The sequence below is a fragment of the Pan paniscus genome, chromosome 5, assembly GCF_029289425.2.
Source record: "Pan paniscus chromosome 5, NHGRI_mPanPan1-v2.0_pri, whole genome shotgun sequence".
Taxonomy (NCBI): Eukaryota; Metazoa; Chordata; class Mammalia; order Primates; family Hominidae; genus Pan; species Pan paniscus.
In genome coordinates, this window is record NC_073254.2 from 105,637,733 (window position 1) to 105,652,327 (window position 14,595).

The following is a 14,595-nucleotide window of genomic DNA, read 5'->3' on the forward strand; positions in this document are numbered from 1 at the left end:
CCAATGAAATAAAATATAATGGCATAAAAAATTAATTTTATTCATATTTATATTTTATGTCCAAGATCAGTTTTAAAGAAAAATTCTAAGCTACACAACACACCACAAATAGCACTTAAATTGGCATTTTAAGACCATAATTAATAAATTATATATTAATAACTTAATAAATTTTTTCAAATGAAAAGCTATTCATAGGCTAACCTCAAATTTTAGCATATGCCTATCATAACCAAAAATAGCAATATACATATGGCATGTTATACAAATACTATTATATTGTCTAGTCTTTTTATACCTGCAGTCTGTTGCTTTAGGAGGCAAAATATAAGGAAAAAGCAGTTCAGTAAGTTTCCTTAAATAGTGCAATTCATCTCTTCGACTTCTCAAAGCAACATGAAGCTCTGGACCATATTCTTCTAAAGCAGCTTGCTGTAAAAACTCTGTATTTTTTACTATAGAGATTAAAGATAAATATTGAAACAAGTTAAGTGACATTAAATAATTTCGGTCATTTCCACTAACAAATAGAAGAGCATGGGCTGGGCGTGGTGGCTCATGCCTGTAATCCCAGCACTTTGTGAGGCCGAGGCAGGCAAATCGCTTGAGGCCAGGAGTTCAAGACCAGCCTGGCCAACATGGTGCAATCCCATCTCTACAAAAAATATAAAATTAGCCAGGCATGGGGGCACACGACTGTAGTCCCAGCTACTCAAGAGGCTGAGGCAGAAGAATTGCTTGAACCCAGGAGGCGGAGGTTGCAAGGTTGCAGTGAATGGAGATGTTTCCCAAAAAAATATGTAACAAAGTCATTCCTTTCCTAGCCTCTTTTCAATGTGCATTCTTTATTAGAAGCCTGCTTAGTTTGCAATAAATTGATAAATGAACCCTTTGCAAACAAGAATTTAAACTTACGTCTCTACAAGTTATATAAAATAATAGCAAATGATTAAGTGGAAAAAATTAGAGAAAACAACTTTTACAACTTCTAGCACACATAAGGCTTTTGTTGCCAAATCCTGTATCTTCTTTCTCCTCTCCAAAAGCAAAAACTATCTTACTCAAAATTATTATTATTATCATTATTATTTTGAGACAAGGTCTCGCTCCGTCACCCAGGCTGGAGGTATGCACTGGTGTGATCTCAGCTCACTGTAGCCTCGACCTCCTTGGCTCAAGTGATCCTCCCACTTGAGCCTCCAGAGTAGCTGGGCCCACAGGCGGGTACTCCTGTGCCCGGCTAATTTTTGTATTTTTTGTGGAGATGGGGTTTTGTCATGTTGCCCAGGCTGGTCTCAAACTTCTGAACTGAAGCAATCTGCTCACTCTGGCCTCCCAAATTGCTGGGATTATAGGCCTCAAAATTCTTTTTTTTTTGAGGCAGAGTTTCTCTCTTATCCCCCAGGCTGGAACGCAATGGCATGATCTCAGTTCACTGCAACCTCCACCTCCCAGGTTCAGGCAATTCTACCTCAGCCTCCCGAGTAGCTGGGATTACAGGCACCGGCCACCACCTCCAGCTAATTTTTATATTTTTTGTAGAGACGGGGTTTCACCATGTTGGCCAGGCTGGTCTGGAACTCCTGACTTCATGTGATCCACCCACTTCGGCCTCCCAAAGTGCTGGGATTACAGGCATGAGCCACTGCGCCTGGCCTCAAAATTCTTTAATTGCATCTGCTTTCACATCCAAGTAACCTTTTAAAGCACTTACACTATCAAAATATGCCCTCAGCCCTCAGACAAAATGGACTCCCCCTAGCTGAGAAATTGAAATTTAAAATAGATCCAGGCCACCATAGCTCGTGAGGAAGCAGTTATATACTCTGTGTTCTCAGAAAGATGCTATGAAACTTTTTCATACGACCTCCCTTTCTACAATCAAGCAAAACCAGTTCCTGCTGTTGGGAGCCAAGAGGAACTGTGGCTGGAAACTCCCTCCCGCTAGAAGCCATTTCAAAGAAACATCTGTCAGATTCCTGGTTTGGGGCCTGGAAACCAATCAATCAGGGCTCACCTAAACCAACCAATAGAAGCTCACCTGTCCCAGCCAATCAGCATTCAGCTGTATCAACCAATCAGAACTCAGCTGCACTGACCAATCAGATTTTAATCCTTCATCTGCATAAACAGGCCTGATTGAGAACCTGGGAAGGAACTTTTGCTATGAAACCAGAACTCTCTCTTTGTTCTCTGGAATGCAGCCTTGTTTCACACTGAAGGCTATGTTTTCCTGGTTTGCAAACTGTTCCCTGAAACAAAGTCTCTTTACTCTCAAATTCCTTTTCAGAGAACTTGTGTTCACAATAGAATATGGCTTCACTGGTTAAGCTCTGGATCTTCTGCCCCATGCAGAGGACATAGGAAATATAAAACTATTTAAAGTAGAAACCCATGAAAGGATAGATTTCTTAATAAATACTGATGACAAAAGTTACGTTAGCAAAGTTTTTTTTTAGGCCTGGCAATAACTAGTATTTTCAAATGTAAAATTAATAGTATTGTCTCCTTTTTATAGACCTCAAAAGACTAAGTGGAAAGGCAAGTGATGCTTTTCCCTTTCTGCATTCTGTGCAGAGTTTTCAAATCATGGAGTCTGTGTTGGGAATCTTAACCCTAATTCAATAGCATTTATTTTAGAACTATTTCCTTCTGTTTTTATTGAAATAGAATGCAAGCATATTCATACACAAAAAAAAAGGCATTATATGCATTGCAACAGTGTGAGTACTGAGATGGAGCAGCAATCCCTCTTAGGGGCCTGCTAGGACCCCCAGCATGAAAATAAAGAAAAAACTTATGAGTGAGTCCCAAGGGAAATTGCAGGCACCTAAGCTAGCCCTACAACCAGCAGTTAGGAAAGTGAGTGAATAACCTGCTAAACAAGAAAATAATAACATAAACAATTGCCCCAAGTAAGCCAGAGTCACAAGATGTTTGGTTCCCTACAGAAACTAAAGATAAAATTATAACATATATCTTTGAATTATTTTTCAGAAACCTGGACCCCCATTAGATAGAAAATGCCAACCACTGTCATGTAGACCTCAAGGAGGAATTGAGGACTGAACTCTAACCACCGTTCTTTGTTCTAAATTTCTTCCTGAGGGGCCTGGAGAGAGTTACACCCACAGGCCAAGCCTTAACATTCCTTTCTGCTAACCCCAGGTTTTTAGACAAAGCCTTGCTTTCTTAACCAATGCAAACCAAAGACTCTCTGAATCCACCTGTCACTTGTAAGCCCTCACTCACTTCAAGATATCCCCGCTTTCTGAGTCAACCCATGTATAACCCTTCATGTACTGACTTACAATTTTACATGTAATTTTGCTTTCTTGAAATTTACCCCAAGTCTAAAAACCCTTGCTTGTATGCCACTGGGGAATTCAGGTCGTAAGCATTAGCTGCCTGTTCTCCTTGTTAGCAATAAATGCCTCACGTTCCCTTGCTGAAAATCCCAGTGTCAGTGCTTGCTTTTTTTCTGCACACTGGGCAAGCAGACCCGAGTTCAGTTTGGCAACAGTACTAAGAAGGTAAATCAAGGCTATCTGCATTTGTGGGTTTAAAGCGGGATTAGCAAAGAACATAGTTTTTATAAAAAACGCATTTTAAATTATTTGCCAAGCTTTTCTCCATTAGAATTTGGGGCATGGGTCTTTTAGAAATTTGTATCGTGAGCATAAAAGTCAGAAATCTCTGCACAGTATCTTAGCACGGTAAGCTGTGCTAAGTCCCAGCTCTGCTTCTTTATTGATAAGATTTTGAACAAATGAAACAATCCCTTTCAGCCTTAGAATCTGTATCAGGCCAGGCGCCCGTGGCTCACGCCTGTAATCCCAGCACCTCAGGAGGCCGAGGCGGACGGATCATGAGGTCAGGAGATCGAGACCATCCTGGCTAACACGGTGAAACCCCGTCTCTACTAAAAATACAAAAAAAATTAGCCGGGCGTGATGGCAGGCGCCTGTAGTCCCAGCTACTCGGGAGGCTGAGGCAGGAGAATGGCGTGAACCCGGGAGGCGGAGCTTGCAGTGAGCCGAAATCGCGCCACTGCACTCCAGCCTCGGCGACAGAGCAAGACTCCGTCTCCAAAAAAAAAAAAAAGAATCTGTATCAGTAAACAGTTATTAACACTGAAAAGTCATAATGTAATATAGAAAAGTAATTACAATATTTGGTGTGATTAAGCATTCACACATAATATATAAATTAAATCACCAGATTGGAATCTACTCAGCACCTGTCAGACATAAGGGATTTTTAAAATCCAAGGCGATAAGAAATTAAAGGAAGCAGGCAAAATATTTTAAAGTGGGGGAAAACACCTTAACTGGGAATATAAGCAAAACAGAGTGCTGGAATACACAGCATGGATTAATCTCCACTGATCACCAGTATATTTAATGCCTAATCAGTTGGCAGTTTTCAGAACACAAAAGGAAAGGTCCACAAAATCCATGATAAAGAGATATCTTCAGGTTGAAAGTCTGGAGTAAGATCCCACACAATCATTATCCAATTTAAGTTTATATATATATATATATATATAGCTATATATATGTAGCTATACATATGTATATAAATGTTGAATATACACATATATTCATATATTTCATATACACACATGTGTATATATATACACACACATATATATATTCAACATTTCTAAGAGCCATGGAAGTACTTACATAGACAACTTCTATATAACGCCTATTCTCAAGAAGAAGATTAAGCAGAGAATGCCAAGACAGTAAAGACAACTATGGATGAAGAAATGAAACTTTACTTCCTGAATTATGCTCACATGTAGAGCCAAAGAACTTAGAAAACAAATTTATACATTAAATGAAAAATCAAAAATTTGAAAACTTTTTTTATAAGTCTAATTTACTATCATGATATTTAGAACACTGGGATCTTGGGATAAAATAAGAGCCCTCCTAATTCTCTGAGCCTTTACTTCTATGGACTTCATTAATTATGATGATTACAATGTTATTAATGAATGCAATCTAGCATTTTAGGGTGACTTTATAATTGAGGATGATTTTTTACATAAATAGTAGCAAATTAGCAACCCCTCTCACAAAAATTCAATGATAAATTTTAGTCAAATTAGTTTATACATATATATCATTCTCCTTTTTTCTTTCTTCTTTTTTTCAGACAGGGTCTTGCTCTGTTGCCCAGGCTGGAGTGTAATTGGGTGATCATAGCTCACTGCAGTCTCAAACTCCTGGGCTCTAGAAATCCTCCTGCTTCAGCCTCCCAAGTAGCTAGGACTTACAGGCACATGCCACCACACTCGGCTAATTTTTTTATTTTTTTTAGAGACAGGGTATCACTATGTTGCCCAGGCTTGTGTCAAACTCCTAGGCTTAAGTGATCCTCCAGCTTCAGCCTTCCGAAGCGCTGGGATTACCAATGTGATATATATACAACATCACTCTCATAGAGACAAAGCAATTTGGGGATTTTACTAAACTCATCAATTCTACTAAAAGTTAAAAGATGATTCCATTTATTCATAGTCTGAGAGGCTTCTTGTCTTTGTCTTTAGAACAAAATTAAAACTGTATTAAAAATACTTCCCCCGCACAAAAACCTACAAATGCTTATAACAGCATTATTTATAATTGCCAAAAATTGGACCAAGATGTCCTTCAATTGGTGAATAGATAAACAAAGTGCGGTATATCCGTACAATGGAAAATAACTGAGTAGTAAAAAGAAATGGGTTATCAAGCTATGAAAAGATAGAGGTTAAATGTATATTGCTAAGTGAAAGAAATCCATCTGAAACATACTGTATGATTCCAACTATATAACATTCTGGAAACGTCAAAACTGTAGAGACAGTAAAAAGATCAGTGGTTGCCAGGGATTCCCAGAGGAAAGAAGGATGAACAGAGAAAGCACAGGGGATTTTTAGGGCAGTGAAACTATTCAGTATGCTACTGTAATGATGAATACATGATTATACATTTGTCAAAATCCATAGAATGCACAATGTAAAGAGTAAAACCTAACGAGGCCAGGCGCGGTGGCTCATGCCTGTAATCTCAGCATTTTGGGAGGCCAAGGCGTGTGGATCAGCTGAGGTCAGGAATTCGAGACCAGCCTGGTCAACATGGTGAAACCTCATCTCTACTAAAAATACAAAATAGCCAAGCGTGGTGGTGCATGCCTGTAATCCCAGCTACTCGGGAGGCTGAGGCAGGAAACTCACTTGAACCTGGGAAGTGGAGGTTGCAGTGAGCTGAGATTGTGCCATTGGTCTCCAGACTGGGCAACTAGAGCGAAACTGCGTCTCAAAAAAAAAAAAAAAAAAACACCAAAAATCTAAACTACAGACTTTAGTTAATAATGATGTATCAATATTGGTACATTGATTATAACAAATGTATCAAGTAATGTAAGATGTTAATACTAGGAAAAGGTGAGAGTACATGAGAACTCACTGTACTTTCTGCTCAATAATTCTTCTGTGAATGCAAAATTGCTCTAAAACATAAAATCTACTGATTTAAAGAAAAATACTTTTCCTATACGTTCTTCTGACAGTAAAGTAGCCTTTACAACACAACAATTAAGTTATGTGTACTTGGCCAGGCACAGTGGCTCACACCTGTAATCTCAGCACTTTGGGAGGCCGAGGCAGGCAGATTGCTTGTGCCCAAGATGTTGAAACCAGCCTGAGCAACACAGTGAGACCTCATCTCTGAAAGAAAAAAAATTTTTTTTTAATTTAAAAAGAAAAAGAAAGTTATGCGTACTCAAACTCTTTCACATTCATCTTTTTTTTTTTTTTTTTTTTTTTTGAGATGGAGTCTTGCTCTATCACCCAGGCTGGAGTGCAGTGGCACGATTTCTGCCCACCACAACCTCTGCCTCCTGGGTTCAAGTCATTCTCCGGCCTCAGCCTCCTGAGTAGCATCACCACACCTGGCTAATTTTTGTATTTTTAGTAGACATGGGTTTCACCATGTTGGCCAGGCTGGTCTCGAACTCCTGACCTCAAGTGAGCTGCCCACCTCCCAAAGTGCTGGGATTACAGGCATGAGCCACCATGCCCACCCTCAACCTTTTTTTAAACTATGTTGAAAGTAAAATTATTTTTACTTGTTATAAGATGATCACAGAATAATTTTTAAATATATAATTTAAAATAATTCTCATATCTGAGGAACTATTCATATCAAAGGGCAAATAAACTAATAATTTCATTTAACTTCAAATCTACCTATAGCATAATTTCCCAAAATGCTTTTTGATTAAAATAATTGATACTATGTGGGGGGAAAAAATGGTTCCATGCTCAAATGAATTTGGAACATGATAGGTTAAAGTTAAAGCTATTTCACTGCTGTAGGACTACCCAAAGCTTTTGGTGTACTCCTACCTATGGGAATTTCTACAAGGGGAATACAATAAACAAAAAATATGACCGTGAAACCTCTTCTGGTCATATGGTCATGTGTGTAGAGTGGTACTCTGCAGAACATACTTCAGAAACCACTGACAAAAAAGAATACCAAATGCGAATACAAGGAAAATCTCAGTTTCACGAACTAAGTACAGCGCATAGAAGTAGTTTTGTTAAAAAGAAACATTTTAGAGCTTGATCTTAGAGCATGAAAAGTCTCAAATGAGGATTCCACTCATTCACTCAGAAAAGATCCTGCAGGATATGGTAAGAAGGAAAGGAGGAAAGGAAAGAAGGGAAAACATTTAATGAACATATGCTATGTGCAAATCATGACAGTAAAAAGGACAGAACATACATGAGAAGCAGCAAGCAGGTCATCCTGGCCAAAGCATAATATAGTGAAAGACAAGACTAGATCTAATATCTGACTAGATAGAAAAGGATTTAAATACACAGTTTAGATGCTATGACAGTCACTAAATTTGTTTTTTTTAGTAGAAAGACAACATGAGACTTGTCATATCATAAAAATAACCTTGTAGCAATATAAAGGATGGGCTAGAATAGGTCAAAACCATTGAAACCATTAAGGAGAAAGGGTGAAGAGAAATGAAAGATACTTCAGAGAAATAGATTACCATTCAAAACTGATTAAGAGTGTCAGCAGTAAAGTTAACTTTTATTTTAATTTTTAAAGGCTCTCAAGTTTTCACACATTAACAAACTACTGAAAGACATTTCAGTTTAAGAGAATACTCTCGCATCAACTGTGAATATATGTTAATTAATTAGTACTCATATTTAGATATTTTGGGTGAAAATTGGTGTATAAAAACAAAATTACTCAAACTGTAGTAGAAAACTGTATTACCTTTCTGTCTGGCTTTAACTATCACTTCTATATGCTTCATTGCTGCTTTTAATAGTTTCTTGGTTATAATAGATGGAATATCCACCTAGAAAAATTCAACATTAAAACTTTTAAAATAATTATCATTAAGTTACAATGGCAGGTACACTACAATTATGATATTGGAATATATCTTAAAAATTAGAAGTATTCAGAATCTTTCAAAAATAACACTTTATATTCCTGCATCATACTAACTGTAACATTAGATAATTTTTTTACCCACAGTACTGAAAATTAATCTTAATATGTATACCTTAAATACTAAATCTTTCCCACAAAATAGTATCTTTACTCCTAGCTTCTTTACGTGTTCTTTGTATTAAATGCGTTCAAGGAAAACTCCAGTAACTTATTATCCCTTTGATGCTGTACATTTGTGATTAGTAAGAAATTAGTTGAAAATGAACTTCTTCATTCAGCTTATGAGATAAATCCTGGTTTGTTTTTTGGGTTTTTGTTGTTTTTTGAGACAGGGTCTCACAGCAGCTGCCCAGCCTGGAGAGCAGTGGCACCATCTCACTGCAGTCTCAGTCTCCCGGGCTCAGGTGATTCTCCCACCTCAGCCTCCCGGGTAGCTGGGAATACAGGCGCATGCCACCACGCCCAGCTAGTTTTTTGTAGTTTTTAGTAGAAACGGGGTTTCGCCATGTTGCCCAGGCTAGTCTCCAACACCTGGACTCAAGTAATCCACCCACCTCAGCCTCCCAACAGCCTCCCAAAGTGCTGGGATTAAAGGCATTAGCCACCATGCCCAGCATGAATCCTGGTTTCAAGATATATGGAAACACCCTATTTTAGAATAAAATTAAGTTTCATCATTCCCCACCAAGATTTTTCAACCTAAAGGCTAGAAGCTGCAGTGATCATGGTAGGTTAGTGAGGGAGGGCTGAGGGCTTATATGCACATGCAGAAAACAGGAAAAAAAAAAAAACTAAAAATAAATTATAAATAAATCAACAAAAAGCATATTTATTAGACTTCAACAGGCCTGTCTTCCACCATAAAACTTAATATATTATATATTTCCTTTATCAAAGGCATGAGAAAATTCCATCACAACAGTGTTAATTTTTCAATTCTTTTTAAATTCCATATTAAGGGAACAAAATCCCAGGGTGATAAATCTAGTAAGTATGATGGATCATAAACCCCCAAATTTTAATGATTTGCTGATAAAACCCAGATCAAACATGTTCAGTAAGAGGCGATATTTTTGCTAGTATTATACCTCATTGAAAATAACATCACTCTTCATTTGCCCTTGGCCACTTGGTACTCGCTTATAAATTACTCTCATATTTATCAAATAAACAAGATGTTATAGTTTTCAAACATTTTGTAAAATCTTGTTTTCTGAGAATACTCAGTAAGATTTTTATTTGTAAGTTCCACTTTAGGGAATTCAGGTCAGAATTAAAATGGTAAAATAATGGGTTTGTCACTAAACTTTGATTTTTAAAAAATTGTAGACCCTAAATGATTCTTTGTTTTCATTATTCCCAAACTTCCAATTTACATTATGCAGGCAACAGAATCATGAACAGAACATTGTAGAAGGAATAAGATGACCAAGGCCTAATCTTTTGCCCATTAACATTTGCTAACACTTTGACAAAGTTAATACCTTTCTATAAAATGAATATAATAATGACCCATTTATCTTCCAGGATAGTGATGCAGATAAAATAGGAGCCACAGTATAATTCAGAAAATTGAAGAAAATATTTTGCAAATCATTTATCTGATAAAGGACATGTATCCATATAAGTAACTTTTACAACTCAGTAATAAAAAAATAACCCAGTTAAAATGCAGGTAAGGAATTTGAATGGACATTTCTTCAAAGAAGGCAGACAAATGGCAAATAAGCATAAAAGTTCTCAACATTATTGGCATCAGGGATATGCAATTCAAAGCCACCATGGAATATCATGTCACATATACTAGGATGGTTAGAATAAAAGAGCGAGATTATAAATAGTTCTGGCAAGGATGTGGAGAAACTGAGATCCTCATACACTGCTGATGGGAATGTAAATGGTGGAGCCACTTTGGAAAATAGTCTGGCAGTTACTCAAAGTGTTAGACATAGAGTTTTTGATCCAGCAATTGTACTCCTATGTATATACCCAAGATAAGTGAAAATATATATCTGACAAAAAAAAACTTGTATACAAATGCTAACAGGTACATAACAGACAAAAGGTAGAAACAATACAAATATCCATCAACTGATGAATGGATAAACAAAATGTAGTACATTCACACAATGGAATATTAGCCATAAAAAGAATGAAATATTGATACATGCTACAACATAATATGGATAAACCTTGAGAACATTATGCTGAGTAAAAGAAACCAGTCACAAAAGGCCACATATTGTATGATTCCATGTATACGAAATGTTCAGAATAGACATCCAAATCCATAGATATACAAAGTAGATTTGTGGTTGGCTATGGATGAAGGGATAGAAGAGGTGATGTTTATGGCTAGAGGGTACAAGGTCTCTTTCTGGGTGATGAAAATGTTCTAAAATTGACTATGGGGATGGTTGTACAGCTGAATATGCTAAAAACCATCAAATCATATACTTCAAATGGGTGAATTACATGGTATGTAAATTATATCTCAATAAAACTATTAACAAACTACATACATATATATCTATAAACCACTCCAAGTATGAGGTGCTATTAATTTAGAATCCACTAAGCTAGTCCAAAGCCTAACATAGGCCTGGGACAGTGGCTCACACCTGTAATCCCAGCACTTTGGGAGACCGAGGCGGGTGAATCACTTGAAGTCAGGAGTTCGAGACCAGGCTGGCCAACATAGTGAAACTCTGTCTCTACTAAAAATACAAAAATTAGCCAGGCATGGTGGCGGGCACCTGTAATCCTAGCTACTCCAGAGGCTGAGGCAGGAGAATCGCTTGAACCTGGGAGGTGGAGATTGCAGTGAGCCGAGATGGCACCACTGCACTCCAGCCTGGGTGACACAGTGAGACTCCGTCTTAAAAAAATAAAATAAAATAAAAGGCTGGGCACGGTGGCTCACATCTGTAATCCCAGCACTTTGGGAAGCTGAAGCAGGTGAATCATTTGAGGTCAGGAGTTCGAGACCAGCCTGGCCAACATGGTGAAATCCCATCTCTACTAAAAATACAAAAAGAATTAGTGAGGTGGTAGTGGCACACGCCTATAAGCCTGTAATCCCAGCTACTCGGGAGGCTGAGGTAGGAGAATCGCTTGAGCCTGGAAGGCAGAGGTTGCAGTGAGCCGAGATCACACCACTGCACTCCAGTCTGGGCAATAAAGTGAAACCCTGTCTCAAAAAAAAAAAAAAAAAAAAAAGAAAAGGGAAAAGGTTAACACAGAAGAACTGTTCAATTAACTAACGTTTATTAGCTAACCGTAATATGGCAATCAAAATTAATTTTGATAAATCAATTTTTACTTATTCCAAAATATAACTTAAATGGTTTGTCATCAACCAATTGATATTTCTTACTCTTTCATTCCACTTAAATATTATGAGTCAATTTCCCTAGACTGTCTGTTAAACAATGTGGTGACTGTTTATCAACTATTTTCAAAAGTGACAAAAGCTACATGCAATAGAAAAAGACAAATATAAAGAAGTGCATGGGAAAAAAAATCAGCATCAGCCCACCACCACACTAAGAGTTAACAGTGATAAGGAGGTATATGTCCTTAATATATGTATTAGCAAGCTTTAATATATGAACTTTGTTTTCAAAGTAGAAAAATACCACACATATTAGTTTCCAGCCTGTTCATTTGCCTGTTTCTTTTTTGTTTTTTTTTTTTTTTCCTTTTTCTTTCCAACTTTTATGTTAGGTTCAGGAAGTACATGTGCAGGCTCATTACATGAGTAAATTGCATGTCATGGGGGTTTGGTGTACAAATTATTTCGTCACCCAAGTAATGAGCACAGTACCCATAAGTAGTTTTTTTATCCTAATCCTCCTCCCACTCTCCACACTCAAGTAGGTCACCATGTCTATTGCTTCCTTCTTTATGTCCACGTGTACCCAATGTTTAGCTCCTACTTATAAATGAGAACATGTAATATTTGATTTTATGTTCCTGTGTTAATTCACTTAGGACCAGCTACATCCATGTTGCTGCAAAGAACATGATTTCATTCTTTTTTATGGCTGCGTGGTATTCCATGGAGTATACGTACCACATTTTCTTTAGCCAGTCCACTACTCCTGGGTATCTAGGTTGATTCCATGTCTACAATTTATATTCCTTTGAATTCTGTTCTAAGTTCTTTCAGAAATCTCCAAACTGCTTTCCACAGTGGCTGAACTCATTTGCATTCCCACCAGCAGCATATGAGCATCCCCTTTACTTGACTATTTAAGATAAATATTTCCCTTGAAAATAAGTATTATTCTACAAAATGATTGTTCATGGCCGTGTAGAATTCTGTAATTAGGATGTATTATATTTACTCAACTAACAATCTTAGTAGACATCAATTTTTCTTTTCAGTTTTACTTTTTATAAATTATACTGCAATAAATCTTTGAACATACTTTTTGGGTTTTTTTTTTTTTTTTTTTTTTGAGACAGAGTCTCGCTCTGTTGCCTAAGCACTTGAAGTGCAGTGGTGTGATCTCGGCTCACTGTAACTTCCACCGCCCAGGTTCAAGCGATTCTCCTGCCTCAGCCTCTCAAGTAGCTGGGATTACAGGTGTGCACGATTACACCAGGCTAATTTCTTTGTAGTTTTAGTAGAGATGAGGTTTCACCATGTTGGCCAGGCTGATCTCGAACTCCCGACCTCCAGTGATCTGCCCATCTCAGCCACCTCAGATTACAGGCATGAGCCACGGTGCATGGCCTGGAGTATAGATTTTTTTAAGTCTTAATAAAGATTACCAAACTGCCCTCAAATGTGAGAATTATACCAATTTGAATTTGAACTTGTTTTCCATACATCACTATTACTAGATATTAACACTCTTTTTTACCTTTCCCAGTCTGATAAGTAGAAGAATAATATCTCATTAAAAACATATTTATTTGCTGTGAGACAACATACTTTCAAGTGTTCATTGGCCATTTTGTATCTTTTTTTTTGTGAACTACTGTACGTTTTTTGCATATCTTTTCTCTAGCAGTTGACTATATTGTTCACTTCTCAGATAGGTATAGAGTAATTTAACAAGATTAATCTTTATTTTATTACTAGTGGCAGAGATATTATATATTAATAAATTCTCAATATGTTCAATATGTCAATACTGAACTGACAAAGCAGTAGAAAAGTGTGTGTGTCTACAGACAATATACTACAAATATATATAGGCAATGATACAAATATGCACAAAATACAGCTCGAGAAAAATATTTGTTTTTTTGCTTTTTGAGATAGAGTTTCGCTCTTGTTGCCCAGGCTGGAATGCAATGGCACGATCTCGGCTCATTACAACCTCTACCTCCCAGGTTAAAGCAATTCTCCTGCCTCGGCCTCCTGAGTAGCTGGTATTACAGATGCCCGCCCCCATGCCTGGCTAATTTTTTGTATTTTTAGTAGAGACAGAGTTTCACCATGTTGGCCAGGCTGGTCTTGAACTCCTGACCTCGAGTGGTCCGCCCACCTAGGCCTCCCAAAGTGCTGGGATTACAGGCGTGAGCCACCGCGCCTGGCTGAGAAAAATATTTTTTAAAGTAGATCATAATCATTGCCATTTACTCAATAAATCCATCTAACTGGAACATGACTTTTTTCCTTTTTATTATTATTATACTTAAAGTTCTAGGGTACATGTGCACAATGTGCAGGTTAGTTACATATGTATACATGTGCCATGTTGGTGTGCTGCACCCATTAACTCGTCATTTACATTAGGTATATCTCCTAATACTATCCCTCCCCCCTTCCCCCACCCCATGACAGGTCCCAGTGTGTGATGTTCCCCACCCTGTGTCCAAATGTTCTCATTCTTCAATTCCCACCTATGAGTAAGAACATGCGGTGTTTGGTTATCTGTCCTCGTGATAGTTTGCTGAGAATGATGGTTTCCAGCTTCATCCATGTCCCTACAAAGGACATGAACTCATCCTTTTTTATGGCTGCATAGTATTCCATGGTGTATTTGTGCCACATTTTCTTAATCCAGTCTATCACTGATGGACATTTGGGTTGGTTCCAGGTCTTTGCTATTGTGAATAGTGCCGCAATAAACATACGTGTGCATGTGTCTTTAGA

At 37.6% G+C, this 14,595-nt stretch overlaps 1 protein-coding gene across 17 annotated transcripts in view; it reads right to left on the bottom strand.

Moving 5' to 3' along the window:
• Positions 1-14,595, bottom strand: part of SNX14 (sorting nexin 14) — a 100,103-nt gene that overhangs the window by 43,570 nt on the left and 41,938 nt on the right. For all 17 annotated transcript variants that reach the window (XM_008976448.5, XM_055113935.2, XM_055113933.2 and 14 more), the window contains 2 exons: positions 8,301-8,385; positions 299-455 (listed from right to left, as the gene is read on the bottom strand). In XM_008976448.5, the coding sequence (XP_008974696.1) occupies positions 299-455; positions 8,301-8,385 (242 nt within the window). The remainder of the gene's footprint in view (positions 1-298; positions 456-8,300; positions 8,386-14,595) is intronic.